Source organism: Hylaeus anthracinus, unplaced genomic scaffold (genome assembly GCF_026225885.1).
Source record: "Hylaeus anthracinus isolate JK02 unplaced genomic scaffold, UHH_iyHylAnth1.0_haploid 12002, whole genome shotgun sequence".
Classification (NCBI taxonomy): Eukaryota; Metazoa; Arthropoda; class Insecta; order Hymenoptera; family Colletidae; genus Hylaeus; species Hylaeus anthracinus.
In genome coordinates, this window is record NW_026534349.1 from 10,735,201 (window position 1) to 10,749,300 (window position 14,100).

The following is a 14,100-nucleotide window of genomic DNA, read 5'->3' on the forward strand; positions in this document are numbered from 1 at the left end:
AGGAAAGGAAGATCCACGTCGGTTCCCAGCAGAAATCCCCGTCGCCAAAGATTTCCAGCAGCTCGGTGGGCTTCGAAGGTCCCGATGTAAACCACGAACGGAATCCAACGGCGCATTTACACGCATGGTTCGGCGCAAAGAAATTACGACGCGGAAGAGGGGCCCGCGTGATCCCGCCTAAATGATGGCTGGGTGGAAAGTTTCACGGTAAGGAGGATTTATCCTGCAGCTGGGAGGTTTACGCGTTGTCGCCGACCGCCGCTAAGAAGCCCCATACATTGGCGTGGAAATAGCGACGCCGTGGGCCAGCTCGAACCAGCGCCGTGTGGCAGATTGGCCGGCGACGATACAAATTTCAGCCAGGCCGGCCAACGGCCGACGGCGTTATCGAAAAATTTCTCTTTGTAGACGTCTGCTGGCCATTAGGCCCCCTTCGTGGCTGCCTTTCGAGGAATATCGACCGCGAAAAAAGACGAGACACTTTAACAGCGAGATGAACAACCGTATACCGTTACTACATCAATCTTCCGTAATGATGCAAAGCAGAGAGGGTGGCTGGCGGGGAGCGCGGCTCCAATAAGGCACGCGGTCGTTAACGACAATCTTTTCGACCCCGCCAACTCCGAATCCGGAGTTAGAAACAAAGGGAAGGTGGAAATAGCGGACCGAAATTGGGTAATTAAAAGAAAGGGCCAGAAGAGGGGGCCATTTCTTTGATAGTAAGAGCATCGGATCGAGAAAGTTTGGGCATATGCCACCGTAGTATGCCTGAGTGGCACCTATCAAAAGCGCCAAGACGTTAAGAGGAAGAAAAGGTCACCTTTACTTGGTGCATTCACCCACCAAAAAATTCAGATTAATTCACGATAAATTGAAAAGCAAGTAAAAAAAAAAAATAGAAAGCAGTATACATAGTAAATAGTTGGCCCTACTTTCGATCGACTCAAGATTAAACAATCTTCTAGACTTTCGCTTTATACCGATCTCGAACAGTAGATTGATAAATTCATATGGACTTAATTAACGAATACTTTCTAGATTCTCGGCAAAGCTCGCCGAGGAGGCTGAGGAAGGGATAGCATCCAGTCACGGAGCATTTAATGAAATCGCCGGAGCGTGGTCTCCTTATTGAGTAATTTGTATCGTCCGAGCGTGCTCGACTCCGCGTGGAATATCAACCGAAGCGAATTCGAGGACAAATTAATTCGCAATCGATGCCGTATTTCCCGGCATGCGATTCGAGGCGATCGAGGTTGCCGTTTGGGGCATGAGGCACTCTCGTGGAAGTATTTCGGCCGGGTGGGTCCGTCGGATTCCCGAGCTTCTTTCTCGAGGAGGCCCTCGAGCCCCCTCGTGGTTCCCAGGAGGGTCAGAGGTCGTTGGGCCCTCCTCTGCCTTATTCCTTCGGCCTCCTCCTCCCAACCGAGCTTCGACTCGCCGCCACCACTCACGAACGTCCGCCCAATCGTGCGAGTCCCTTGCCTTTCTCTCCAAATGTTATTTATTTGTTCGCGCGTTCCGACTTAACGAGAATTTGGCCGAGAACCGTGCGTACTCGCACAAATTAAATCGTCGCGATCCTAGGAGTAGTCAATTGTGCCTGCTGCAGAACGGCCCGGGTTGATTTTCCTAACTCATTCGAAATGTTCAAGTTGAAAGTTCGTTGGAAAATTTCCCTGAATCGCTTCAGCTTCGAGCTTCTTACATTATGAAGCTCGAAGCACTTGATTATGCTTTCGTGTATGCCATGTATTATATAATTTTTTCATTGGAAGGAATGTAGATGGTAAAACTATGTATCAGGTTGTCCAGAAAGTTCGTGCCAATTTTCAATAAAAATTCAAAGGCACATTTGAATTATTATATATATATTTGTTAACACTTTATATACCGAGAATTTTCTACGATAGCATATGCCAATTTAGGCTGACAATAATTCCTCCATATCGTTACTAGATACATTGAAAGCCAAGTCTGTATCCAAAAACTGTGACATTGTAAATAGACAACCATCGACACAGTAAATAAATTCGAAATGCTTAAAACTGGAATTAAAAAGCCTATAAATAGGTTCCCGATAATAAAGTGTTAACTTACATAGGCACCATTTTGTTCCACAACCTTTCCACCTTTTAAGCGATGTATTCGTGTTATTTGTTTTCAACCATTCCGATATATTCGGACTCGTATCTACCAAAAATCACACGAACTTTCCAGACAACCCAACACCATCCGTAACGATCTGAAAATGCTAATGGGGAGGACTGAAAATCCTACAACTCTACATCTATCTTGAGAAATATGCAATCGGATAAACTGTTCCTTTCCAACCATGGAAAGTCTTCCGAACGGCGTCCAATTTTCTATCACTCGAGACCTTTCGTTCCTTGAGATTTATTTTCCTAAATAAAATCGACTCTCGTCTTTCATCTTTCAGCGAGCGACATTACATTTTTCTTAAGGAACGAGATCGAGGTAAAAATTACTTTCTACCATTTCAAGGATAGAAGAAGCGAAACGGTGTTCTTATATCTACCATCTTAGATATATAAAAATACTTTCGTCTAACAATATATAGCCTTTATATATAAAAATATTCGGCCAAGGGAAAGGGCTTCTTTCGTAGATCCGCGTGGAACGGGTCTCTGTAGGTTCCAGGTGTGGACAATACAGCGATCGATATAGACTTCAAAAATACGTCGGAGCACACGGTAACCGGTGCCTGGGCGTAATAAAAAAAGAAAGCGAGGGTAGGGGAAGCTCACCTCGGGGAATTTCGAAAGGGTATCCCTCCCCCGTTTTTGTGAATCGTGATACCCGGCAATTACGTGGCGCGGTCACGGTGATTGGCTGGGTCGTTTTCGCGGGAAGCATGGACCAATCGAAGCACCGGTATGCCTCCTCTTTCTCTCTTCTCCTAGAGTACTTGCCGGCACACGAGCACGCTCCTGCCTTTAGTCTAGTCGAAGCTGCACCTGTGGGTGAACCTGTAGCGCACCTGCGACCCGAAATCTATTCGATGCTCGTCGACGGGGAACGACCGAGCGATCCGCGAGCCGATCCTTCGTGCAAATTGCGTTCCGATCGTTCCCGCGGCCAGCCTCCTTCGAGGGAGGAAATCCCGCCGGTAATATCTCGGCGAACGTATCCGTGATCGCACGTGTCAGTGAACATGAGGAGCGCCCCGTGCTCGAGACAACGTCGCGGTACCTCGGGGATGATCGAGTGCGCGATACCGACCTTCGATAAACAATAACAGCCGCGGAGATCGCGTCGTGGTAGCCGTCGAACGTCCCACGGGGTTCAAGGTTTTAATAACGATCGAGGAAAACCATCGTCGACCGTGACACGCCGTCCGTCGATACACCGTGTCCATGGCTGGAGAACCGCGCTGGGTGCTCGTCGCTAAAGGAAAACCACAGACACAGAGGCTTCTTCGACGAGAATTTCAATTGGAAAATATAAGGGTGAAAAATGCGAAGGAGTAGAATAGAGTAGACCACTGTGCTGAAAGGAACTGTGATCTTCGAAGTTCGACAGGAAGGATCGTAACAGAGACAAGAAGAAAAGTGGTGGCTCGAACGAACACTGAATGCGGAAGACTCTTTCCTTTACCCATGAATATTAACAGGCACCTCCCGGTACATAGGATGCGTGAAAAAATATAAAAGTGGTGGAAACGTACTTATTTATGTTTGTTGAATCCAAGTTGTTGAATCCACCGCGGTATTTCAACGGAAACCTTCGAAGCAAATCTCCTATTTATTTATCCCAGGTGATATGCAAACGACGCGAGATAAGCTGTCGACATCCGGATGAGCGTCGAACTCGAACTCTAATTCCCCGCGAAGAATTTCAGCAGGATTCTTTCGTAGGAGGCTAAGAAAGATGAAAGCGGTGGAAACAAGTTTATTCGTATTCAGTTATGCGAGCGCGTGTAAATTGTCGGCGTAAGTAGCCGACCGGTGCGACAGTGCTCGAGTTTTCTAGGTGGTCGAGTTAACCACCGCGCGGCAAAGAGTTGATCGAGAAAATCATCGATGGCCGCGAAGCAGGCACGCTAGTTATGCCCGATAACTATAAATAAGGTGGAAATGTAAAGGAGCCGGTTGCTTAGGCCGGAGGCGGGCCGACAAGAAACGATGACACGGACCGCGGCATGGATCACCGTCACTGGATCGTGACGATCCGCATTCACGGAACCCACGGCGACTGTTAACGACCCTTGGATCTCCGCGAGATCCAACGGATGATAAGATCCGATTTAGAGCTGTTATCGAGCCGCTGCGCGGACCTAGGGGCACCCGCCTCGTTAATCACACGCTGATTACCGGTTAAATGTTAATGAGTTTCCCCGGGATCGTCGCCGCCGCCGCCGCGTTCCGGATCGTCGATCATCGAACGAAAGAACTAGAACAGGTAACGTTCTTTTCGTGCGAGCACGTCGATTGAGACGTCGCGGACGTCAGGCACCGTAAGAAATCGAGGTAGATGAGTTACAGTCGCATTAACTATTTCGCTCGGGGGACGATGCCCGGTGGGATTCCCTCGGCGAGCGAGCAAGAAACGATTTTCCATCCGCTCGCCGCCGCGTCGCGTCGCGTCGGGATTATTTATCATCCCGACCGGCTCGACCCGGTTCTTTGCAATTACAATCGCTGCGCGTTCTGCTACGCAAATTCCGGAAATATCAATCATCCACGCCCGAAAGAACTGGTCGCCGACCCGTTGATGATCGATCGCGATGCTCCATTTTACTCGGAACTGGTTTCACCCAGGGGGGTAGGACGTTGTCCTAATTCTCGACACGCTCACCGATACCCGTTTCGGGGATCGTTTCTTTATTTATTTGGGATGGTTAACGCGTTGATCGTCCCGTCATTCGTACATTGATGACAGGATTTTTCACTAAGGTCGAACGCACACGGGCGCAACCGATTTGAAATTACTGTTACAAACCGTTTGCGCTCTTTGTTTTACCTACTCCGCTATCTTTGTTTTACCTAGATCCACGGTCGCATACAACTACAGTTTCAAGAGTGGTTTGAAACTGATCGGTTGCGCCCGTGTGCGATCGGCCTAAGGAATTAAATGAATTACTTCTGAAGATTAGATGCTAAAGAAAATAAATCTGCGTCGTTAATTTGGCGAAATTGCAAAAATAAGTACTAGTTTAAATTCAACAAACTTGGAACTTCGACTTGGAAATGTTTTTCAGTGAAAAATCGAAGGACTTTTTTTGTAAAGGGAAAATGATGGAAATTATTTTATTGATCGGTATTTAACGTTTCTTTAATAAATAAATCTTTCAACGGAGTTTCCAGTCAACGCGATACAAATTATTTTCCGAGATTGTTTGAGAGAGGCAAGATAAAAAAAATTAAAATGTATTATTATTCGGAGAACTCCTGGTTCTGCTTCGCTTCGTCCGAGTTAGATCCCGGAAGCCACGTGCACGCACGGCATTCTCTGCGTATCCTCGCGATGCACGTGCGTATGCCGAGTATGGCAGTTTGCCACCCCACGGTGGAAGGGAACAGAGTCGCAGTTTGAGGAGTTCGCGCTCGTAACTCTCGCGGAACCCGTGTCAAATTGGCGTCCATTATGTTTTATGGCGGCGCGAAACGCTGAGGCGTTCTCAGCGTTAAGAGCCGCCATGGGAAATTCGCATTGTTCGTGGGGCTAAGATTGACACCTCTAGTACACAAGATAATAGTCGATAAGATCAACGCAAACATCGAACGTTTCTGTTTCAAAAGGTTTAATTTGTGGTTGTAGAGAATAAACTTAGGTGAGGGCAGTTTCTCATCCCAGAGATGCGAGGTAGCAAATGAAACTCTGGTACATACACTGAACACACCGAATCGACGAGACATTAATCTAAGAAACATTAAACGACCAAACAAAACATATTTTTCATTAAAGTTGGTATTTGACTGTAACAGAATGATGTGTAAATATTTTTACTAAAACTTCAGAATTAATTTCTCACCTAATAACACCGCGACATTTATTGATCGATGTACGTTCGAAGTATATACCGAGAAACGCTGTTCTCCGCCGCCTTCGCATGGAAAGAGACTCTGAAATTCATCTTTCGATTTCTCTTTCTCGGACGTAATGGCATTTACAAAAAGTCAAAAGACGCGAGGGGTTAACGTTAATAAACCGAGTAACGACGAGACGGCGCTTAAAATCGCGCGCGAAGCGCGTGAGATACTGCCGATGCAAATAAGCAGGTACACGGGGCACAACGCGATGAAGCTTTAAGGAATATTTTATTGCTGCTCACGCGAGAATCGACGTAATTCACACTTGGACCGTCGAACCGATAAATTTCCTCTTCGTGATCGTCGGTACGCACTACTCTTTCCGCGCCCCGTGTCCGCTCTTCCCGTGGGACCCCGTGGCATTCCACGAAGCGAGTAAACGAGTAAATTTGTAGGTAGAACACGCGCCCCCTATACCCGATCGAATCCCATAAGTCACGTCTCGAACACAGTGTTTAACCTGCGCGCTTATCTTCGATCATTATCCTCGTTCCAGCCGTCGTGCGTCGACCTTAAATATTTCGCGGGCGCCGTTGAAAATCCTCGAAAATTCTTCGATCATCTCGATATTAATCGAATGGGTTTCGGTCTGTTACAGAAAACAAAATTGCGTTTATGTATGAGTAATCAGTAAAAATTGGAAAAGATTTCAATACGCCTAGATTCTCGCTGGAACTCCCTTTGTTACTTCGAATACATAATAATTCTTAATAAGAAATCCTGATCTAGAACCCGTTTCGCGAAACAAGATAGCACACCTGACGAGTTAGTCGAAGCATCGCTTGAAGAATACCGTTAAAAAGCTCGATCTCGCCGAGGGCGTTGGAAACGATTAAAACGTCCGAGTTTCCGCGGGAAACCGGTAACGCGTCGGTGTTTAAGCATCGGTCGTTTCAAAAATTAGATCGTTGGGAAAACGGGAGCGGGTACCAGTCCGCGATGCGGCGAACGATTTCTTCCCTCGAACGATGCGAAAAAGCGTAGTCGAGCGGGAAGACCATAACTGGCCGAACCGATTTCGTTCGTCGTCCTTTCCAGGCCGGCTGGAAATTAATAAGCGTCCCCGATCGAGCGAGATTCCATCGGTAACAGACGGGAAATCCGTAGTCCGTAACAGGAGACGCGTCGTCGGTGAACACGGTGTAGGGATTATACGCCGTGTCCCGGCGGCCAAGGGCAAAAAGTGGTAGCGGCCAGTTTTGTCAGCCACGCTTCGATTGGCGAGTTGACGTTAAACAGCTGCCGTCGAGATGAACGATAGTGACAATTCTAATTAAGCCGGGCCCGATTGACTCGACTCGTATTAATTACCGACCGCATCCTGGCACGCGCCGCGCTCTCTGTTCCTTTTCGTTTATCCTCCCGCGGGATTTTGACCAACGACCGATCCGCTTCTTGTCCTTTCGATCGGCCGAGACTGCTTCTAAAATAGCAGGGATATAGAGGCTGGAATTTTCGGGTATCGAGGTCCTGGAATCATAAAACTTGGAGGCTTTCGGGGTCTTAAGGATTCTTAGAGACGAGGTCCTACGAGTAGAAGGGATCGAAGAATATGTAACTTTACACATTCAATTAGTTATTAATCCCTCGACCTTCCATTTACTTTGGGGTTACACATTCCATAGTCACCTGTAGCTGTAACCCCTCAGGGCTGCAACTGTCCAACCTGTTGCTCAGTTTTTGTAATAGGATTTTGAAGCTGATCAGGTACCGAGACTGTAATTCTGTGCGCCTTAGGAAGAGGTACAGAAACGACTCTTTATTATAACATGCAGTTAAAGTTGAGTACCCTTAAAAAAGGAACAAATTTACATACTTTGCGCACACGCAAGAGTTGAAGAGATTGAAAATCTAACTAACTAAACTAACTGATCGCGAACTGCCACCTGCTGTACCATACTTAATGATTTTCCGCGGACAGGACATTTTTTTCTTAGAAAACCTCTTTGTTGCTTCGTGACGCACTAAGACTCAATTGTAACGGAACATTTTTTTATTACTACAGTAAAATCTCCTTATACACACAAATTTTTGTACGATAAATGCATAGAAACCATCTCCACTACGGACCACTAATACCAGCTACGGCTTCTTGATGTTGTCCTTGGTAATCTAAATCTAATTTCACTTTGCACTTTTGCACTTTTGCAATTTAAACTTTTGTAATTTACACTTCTGCACTTTTTATATCTAAAGATCTTATTCCAAGTTCGCAGCCATTAGCTCTCGGTATTATTCGCGACGAAGGATTGTTCGTTACGAATAATACCGATTACCAGGTCTCACCACGTGGAGGTTGCTGCGACTGGAGACCCGGAGATAGAAGGAATCAAACTTCCTTCGATCTCCCTCTACATAGAGAATACATACATAGATGCATACTCTACGTAGAGTCGACGAGCTTAATACTAAGTACGAAACGATGAAAATCAAAGGAAAACAAATATCCCTTCGATTTCCAAAGTCTAAGTCTGACTCTGCCAAATAATTATTTGAACTAAATGGAAGCTAAATTGAGATCGCGACGCGACGCGACCATGAAACTGGACTTACTGAGTCAGTTCCGTTTCCTCCTGTTGGATCTGGACTCGAGAGGAAGACGACCGACGCCTCCGAACCAGTCCTCCACACCCTGCACCCCGTTGGGAGCCACTATAGGACACGACTTGCACCCGTCTCACTGCGCTTTGGACTTACTGCACTGCGCCGCGAGCCTGGGACTACACTAAACGTGGTGCAGGAAGTAGAGAACCGATCCGGAGGAGCCGATTGTCTTCCTCTCGAATACAGATCCACCAGGAGGACGGCAACCGACCTTTCTGTCCAGTTACACAGTTGGTCACTTCACTTATCACATGAAGTAATAGTGACCGAAGTGCTGAACGATGTTGCGAGTCCAATATGGACGCACGAACAAACAAAAGAATTGAATAAATGATTAATAATCATTTGGCAGAGGACAGACTCTCGTACACGCATGCCTTAAAATTAACTTAGATACATGCCTTAAAACTAACCAAACCAAACTAAGCTACCCACAACCAATACCAAGCAAAGACTACAAGGAAGGATAGGACGGACGCGAGACGCGGACGCGCGATCGCGAGATCCATATCGACCGATGGATCATCGAAGAATGAGCTCTCACCCCTCGTGTACCTGTGTCAGTCGAGGGGTCGCGGCTCGCTATCGAAGTAGAGAAGGGGAAGGGCGAACAACAACCGCGTGACATGTCGTGACATGTCGATTCGAAGGCTCGTTGGATCCATCCACAAAAGAATTTACGAATCATTAATACCACAGCATAATCATATTCCCCATCATTGTTTAAATAACAAGTATTGTTAATAATTAATTTAACTACTGTCAGATATTAATATTTAGTTGGTGCAATCATGGTTCGGAATAAGCATTCATGGAACACAGTAATCGTGAAAACTTTGTCCTATATCGTTATATCTGTTAGCTGAAATAACTATTTGGTTTGGTTAGTTTTAAGGCATGCGTGTACGAGTCTGTCCTCTGTCAAATGATTATTAATCATTTATTCAATTCTTTTGTTTGTTCGTAAGACTAGCAAGTCCGTTTCCATTTCGGTCACTATTACTTCATGTGATAGTAGTAGATGCTTTTTCTAAGAATGTTCAAAATCATTAATAACCAATAAGTAACTAGTTTGTGATTTCAGTCACCGACCAATTACGTTTCTTTCGAGTAGCTTCGTGTGTCGACGACCTAATAGTTTCCGAAACATTGAACCACATAAGTTTTGTCCCGCTAAATCGCTGAAATATCATACCGTGCGTCCTTCTTCTTTATTTGCTGTGGTTCTCTACCTTCATCCCATTTCCTTTCCACTTTTCAAGCTGTGTAATACGAAATATTTATTGTGTTACTACCCACCCATTTCATCGCCTCGCAGCATTTTTCACCATATAACGTGACATGAATTTCGGCTGTTTGAAAATAAAAAGATTTTCAATCCTAAAAGTAGACACGAGTTCATAGAATACCTCTGTCCCCCTGTTTAACCCTCAGCCAAATCTCAAGATCGGAGTCCCGTGTCGCACCAATCGGCTGTTGCAGCAACTGTTTGGTTTCAGGGGACCTGAAGAGACGCCACTCTTGGAGCAGCGAGGTCGAGTACCAGCCGGCGGAAACGGAAGCTGTAGCGACTTCGGGCGAGCATCCCCCCGCCCCGTCCTCGGACGAAGAGGACAGAATCTCCTACAAGGTATATTATATCGCTCAGGAGTAGGCGAGGTGGTTCCATTAACATAACAGCGACAACTTTACTCTTTTATGCTACCACGACGACCGCGAACGAGACATATCGAGATAAACTGACGGAGCAATAGTAACCATTAACATAAACACAGTCAGTCCCATAAATATTCGTACCTTCTCTATATCTATTAAAAAAATGTTTCAAATAAATGTTTTACCATAAATACATACACGAGCAAACTTCGCATTTGTTCGTATTTATTCGAAAATATCAAACCTATCGTTTAATTTAAAGAAACTTCTTCAACGAACGTAGAAGGTACGAATACTTACGGGACTAACTTACAAGAAAAATGGAACAGTTCGAGACACACAGGATACAGGATTTCTATTTAGCCGAGAATCTAGCGTGGACTATGCGGTGTAATTTCTCGAAAGAAAGGGGGCTCCTGGGCGAAATCTCCCCGCTCGTAGATGCCTCGCCAACTTCTGACCAATATACTCTGGAATTTTTTTTCGAAAATCTCGCTAAACACGTGCGCTCCGTTCCGGTTCGTACACTTCAATTTCCCTGCGATGGCGGAGAAACGATGTCGCCTTTGTTCGACGAAATCACGACTACGAGGTCCCGTTTCCTCGAGTAATTAAATGGCCGGAGGCGTGTACTCGCTTCAAATGGAATTACCCCCGTAAAGTTCCTCCGCGGCGTTCCGTACACGATGCACGGGAATCAGTCGATTGAAACGGGAACACCGGTAATTAGCATTTATATGGATCGAAACGTGGATCGAATTAGCGATCTTTCGAGGGCCGTATTTAATTATTGTACGCCCGAACCGGGGCCCCGCGTAATTGATACCGCGTGTTCAGGGGATAATAAATTAGCTTAGTACTCCAAAGGGGGAAAGGGTACAGGGAAAAAGGACTAGGGAACAAGATGTTTGGATGTAAAGTGGCGAGTTGCAAATCAATACGTAACATTTTTAATATTTTGCAGCATTCTTCGACGCTTCGTAGGTCTCACACTGGATGATCTTTTAAACACTGTTTCCGGAACATTGAGAGTAACAGACTAGTCGCCTTTGCAAAGTCGTTGATCTGTTAGCTTGTCGCATAGTTCACGTATATATTTTAATTGAAAATAATGCATATCAACCCTTCGAGTACTCGGATACTCTCGACTCCAAAGCAATCCACGACGATACCTTCGTCACTGAGAAACGGAATTCTTTTTCAATTTATTACTTACAATCTTGACTTAATAACTAACGAGTACGAATACTTGAACGTCAACAAACGTAACAGAAAACCATAGAAAACACCGATGGCTCTGTCTCAGGCCTCGAGCTGAAGACTGAAAAGCCTTTTTTAAATACGATCTTCCTCTCTAAATCCTGTTTTCTGCTGCAACTAAATTTTCTTCCTCGACTTTCAACCTCCGTTTTACTTTCGAGACGTAGCACCACTGTTTGGGAAGAGTGGCCGGTGCGCCAGGGACGCTATGTCCCTCGAGCCTCGTGCAACGCCACGATTTGTGCAGTTGCAGTTGTCGTTAAACCACGGCGCTCAGGTTTTACGGTCTTCGTTGTCTGGCTGCAGTAGTAAACGGAAATGCACCGTTGCACCGCGGCCGTTACGCATGGACCGTCTCGTGCAATGATCCCCTCGCGCATATAAAACGTAATTTTGGTTAAACGCCCTGGCCTCGCTCCGTGGGCTCCTTACGTTCCCACCATTTTCATGGGAAAAGTGCATGCCCCACGACTCTCGCCCGGTTTTTGCTCGAAACTCTCGCTATTTCTTTTCTTCGACTCCTCGAACCCATTGCGAAACACGCCAACAGGAAAGTTTTTATCACCTCGAGACGATACAGTACACGAATTTTGGACCTCTTCCATTTCCTGGCTTCTCTTTTTATTTTAATATTAGTTTCACCCATGTGGAACATCGTTTATTTTATATTCGAATCCCCGTTGCCTCATTTTTTCGTTTAGACACCTACGCGTTGTTCCAAGGATATTTTATTCCTTATGCTAGATCTTCCATCGGCATCCAGAGTTAAATAGGAAAAAATACCTAAATATCCATGTTTTTTCTATCGTTACTCCATAAAATAATCCCAAATCCATCGATAACCAAGTATTGTACCTCGCGTGAATCTGTACCCTCCACCTCCATCCACGAATCTCGAGTCACACGCGTCTGGCATCAGGTCTCCACCGTGAAAAAGACGTACGATCTTCCTCCTCGTGGCGAACATTGAAAAAAGCGTGACGCCTTCGCGTTGGAATCCTCGCGAAGAAGCCACCCCGACACGCCGAAAAATTCCGATCCAAATAAAGACGCGGACACACGGGGTGGCGGACGCGGTTCGTTGGTTCTTGCCAGTCGCCTCTCGCGTCCTTCGGCTGGATCCTTTATAATGGGTTCCAGGGAGGAACAACGCCGTCACGCGGTTCCACGGCTTCTGACGGAAAGGCTAGGCGCGCGACCAAGAAACCGAGAAGAGGAATGACCGACATAAACGGCGAACGCTTCTCCGCTCGTTACACCGTCTGAAAATATCGGCGTCGTGGCATCCTCGCGTTCCCGAGCGCGATTTTCTACGCCACGATGCTCCGTTCCTTCTTTTTGTCCTTTCTTTTGGCGGGGGTTGCGCTCCCGAGGAGGCAATGCTGATGGCTTCCAAGAAAACTCGAGGATTTCTCGCACGAAACGCGCCACGACGGTGGTTTATACACCGATCTCTGTGTAAGAATAGGCGCAGGCCAAGTGTATTTCGACGGTGTTCGCGAGTAGACCTCGCTAATTTCTAACTCGAGACCAGTCGTGTAGGATTTATTTTGGCCAATTCCCACTTTGACGACGCCGAAAATCAGACCCGCTAACCAAGTTTTCTCTCTTTGTTTCTGCGTAATAAATGCCTTCAAATATAGTCATTGGAAATATATTAGCATAAGAGACAATGCAATAGAGATGCAAGTAGTCGTGCTTACACTGAACACGCGACCTGATTTTGGCTCGTTGTAATCGCGTTCAGATTCGTTCGTATTATATTCGTGTAATTACTCATTCTCATATCGATAACTATATCGTGTATTATCAGTAATTTCGGAGCCTGGGCTCTATTATTTTTCTTTAACAATCAAAGAGTCTCTAAAATCAATGTTTAACAATAGTACACGCCAAAATTATACTAGCTAAAACCAAATATTTCACTCCGAAATCCACTTTAAATCGACGCAAACAGAAAGCCTCCCCTTAAGAGGGAATCGACTCCTTCCTAGATCCTTTGATTCCTCTTAAGAAATTAACTTGGCAACGAGCGGTCGATAAATAAGCACAGCGCAGATGATTGCACCGACATAGTATTTTATATGAGACGAGGCGATTTTTCCGCTCGCTCTGGTCGATTTCTCGGAATACCGGCGTCGCTTATGGGACGTCCTGATAGTTTGTTTGTCGGCTCGTCAGGTTCTCGGAACCGAGATTGCTCCCTCTGTGGGAGGATTGATCGCCGATTGACCGATTGCCTTGTGGACTGCGGTTTTAAGGCCTCCGCTTGGTCGTTGCGAGCTGCTTACCGGTCGCCTATGCTGTTTTTTGCTGCGCGGCAGGAAATCGTATATTTCAGTCGTTGCGATGCTTCTTGCGGTGCGAAGGTTCGCGTGAGACGCGATCACGTTATCGAAGGAACTTTTTTCGCAGGGTACGTAGGGTACGCTCAAGTATCTGGATGCCTCGATGGCCCCTACCCCCTTCGTTAACGAGGGTGATGAAAACGCGTGCTTTTGGAAAATGATCGAATTGAGTGGATTCAGTG

The 14,100-nt window shown here is 46.0% G+C and overlaps 1 protein-coding gene across 4 annotated transcripts in view; it reads left to right on the plus strand.

Moving 5' to 3' along the window:
• Positions 1–14,100, plus strand: part of LOC128892051 (uncharacterized) — an 86,185-nt gene that overhangs the window by 63,164 nt on the left and 8,921 nt on the right. For all 4 annotated transcript variants that reach the window (XM_054152124.1, XM_054152126.1, XM_054152123.1 and 1 more), the window contains one exon: positions 10,154–10,284. In XM_054152124.1, coding sequence (XP_054008099.1) covers positions 10,154–10,284 — 131 coding nt within the window. The remainder of the gene's footprint in view (positions 1–10,153; positions 10,285–14,100) is intronic.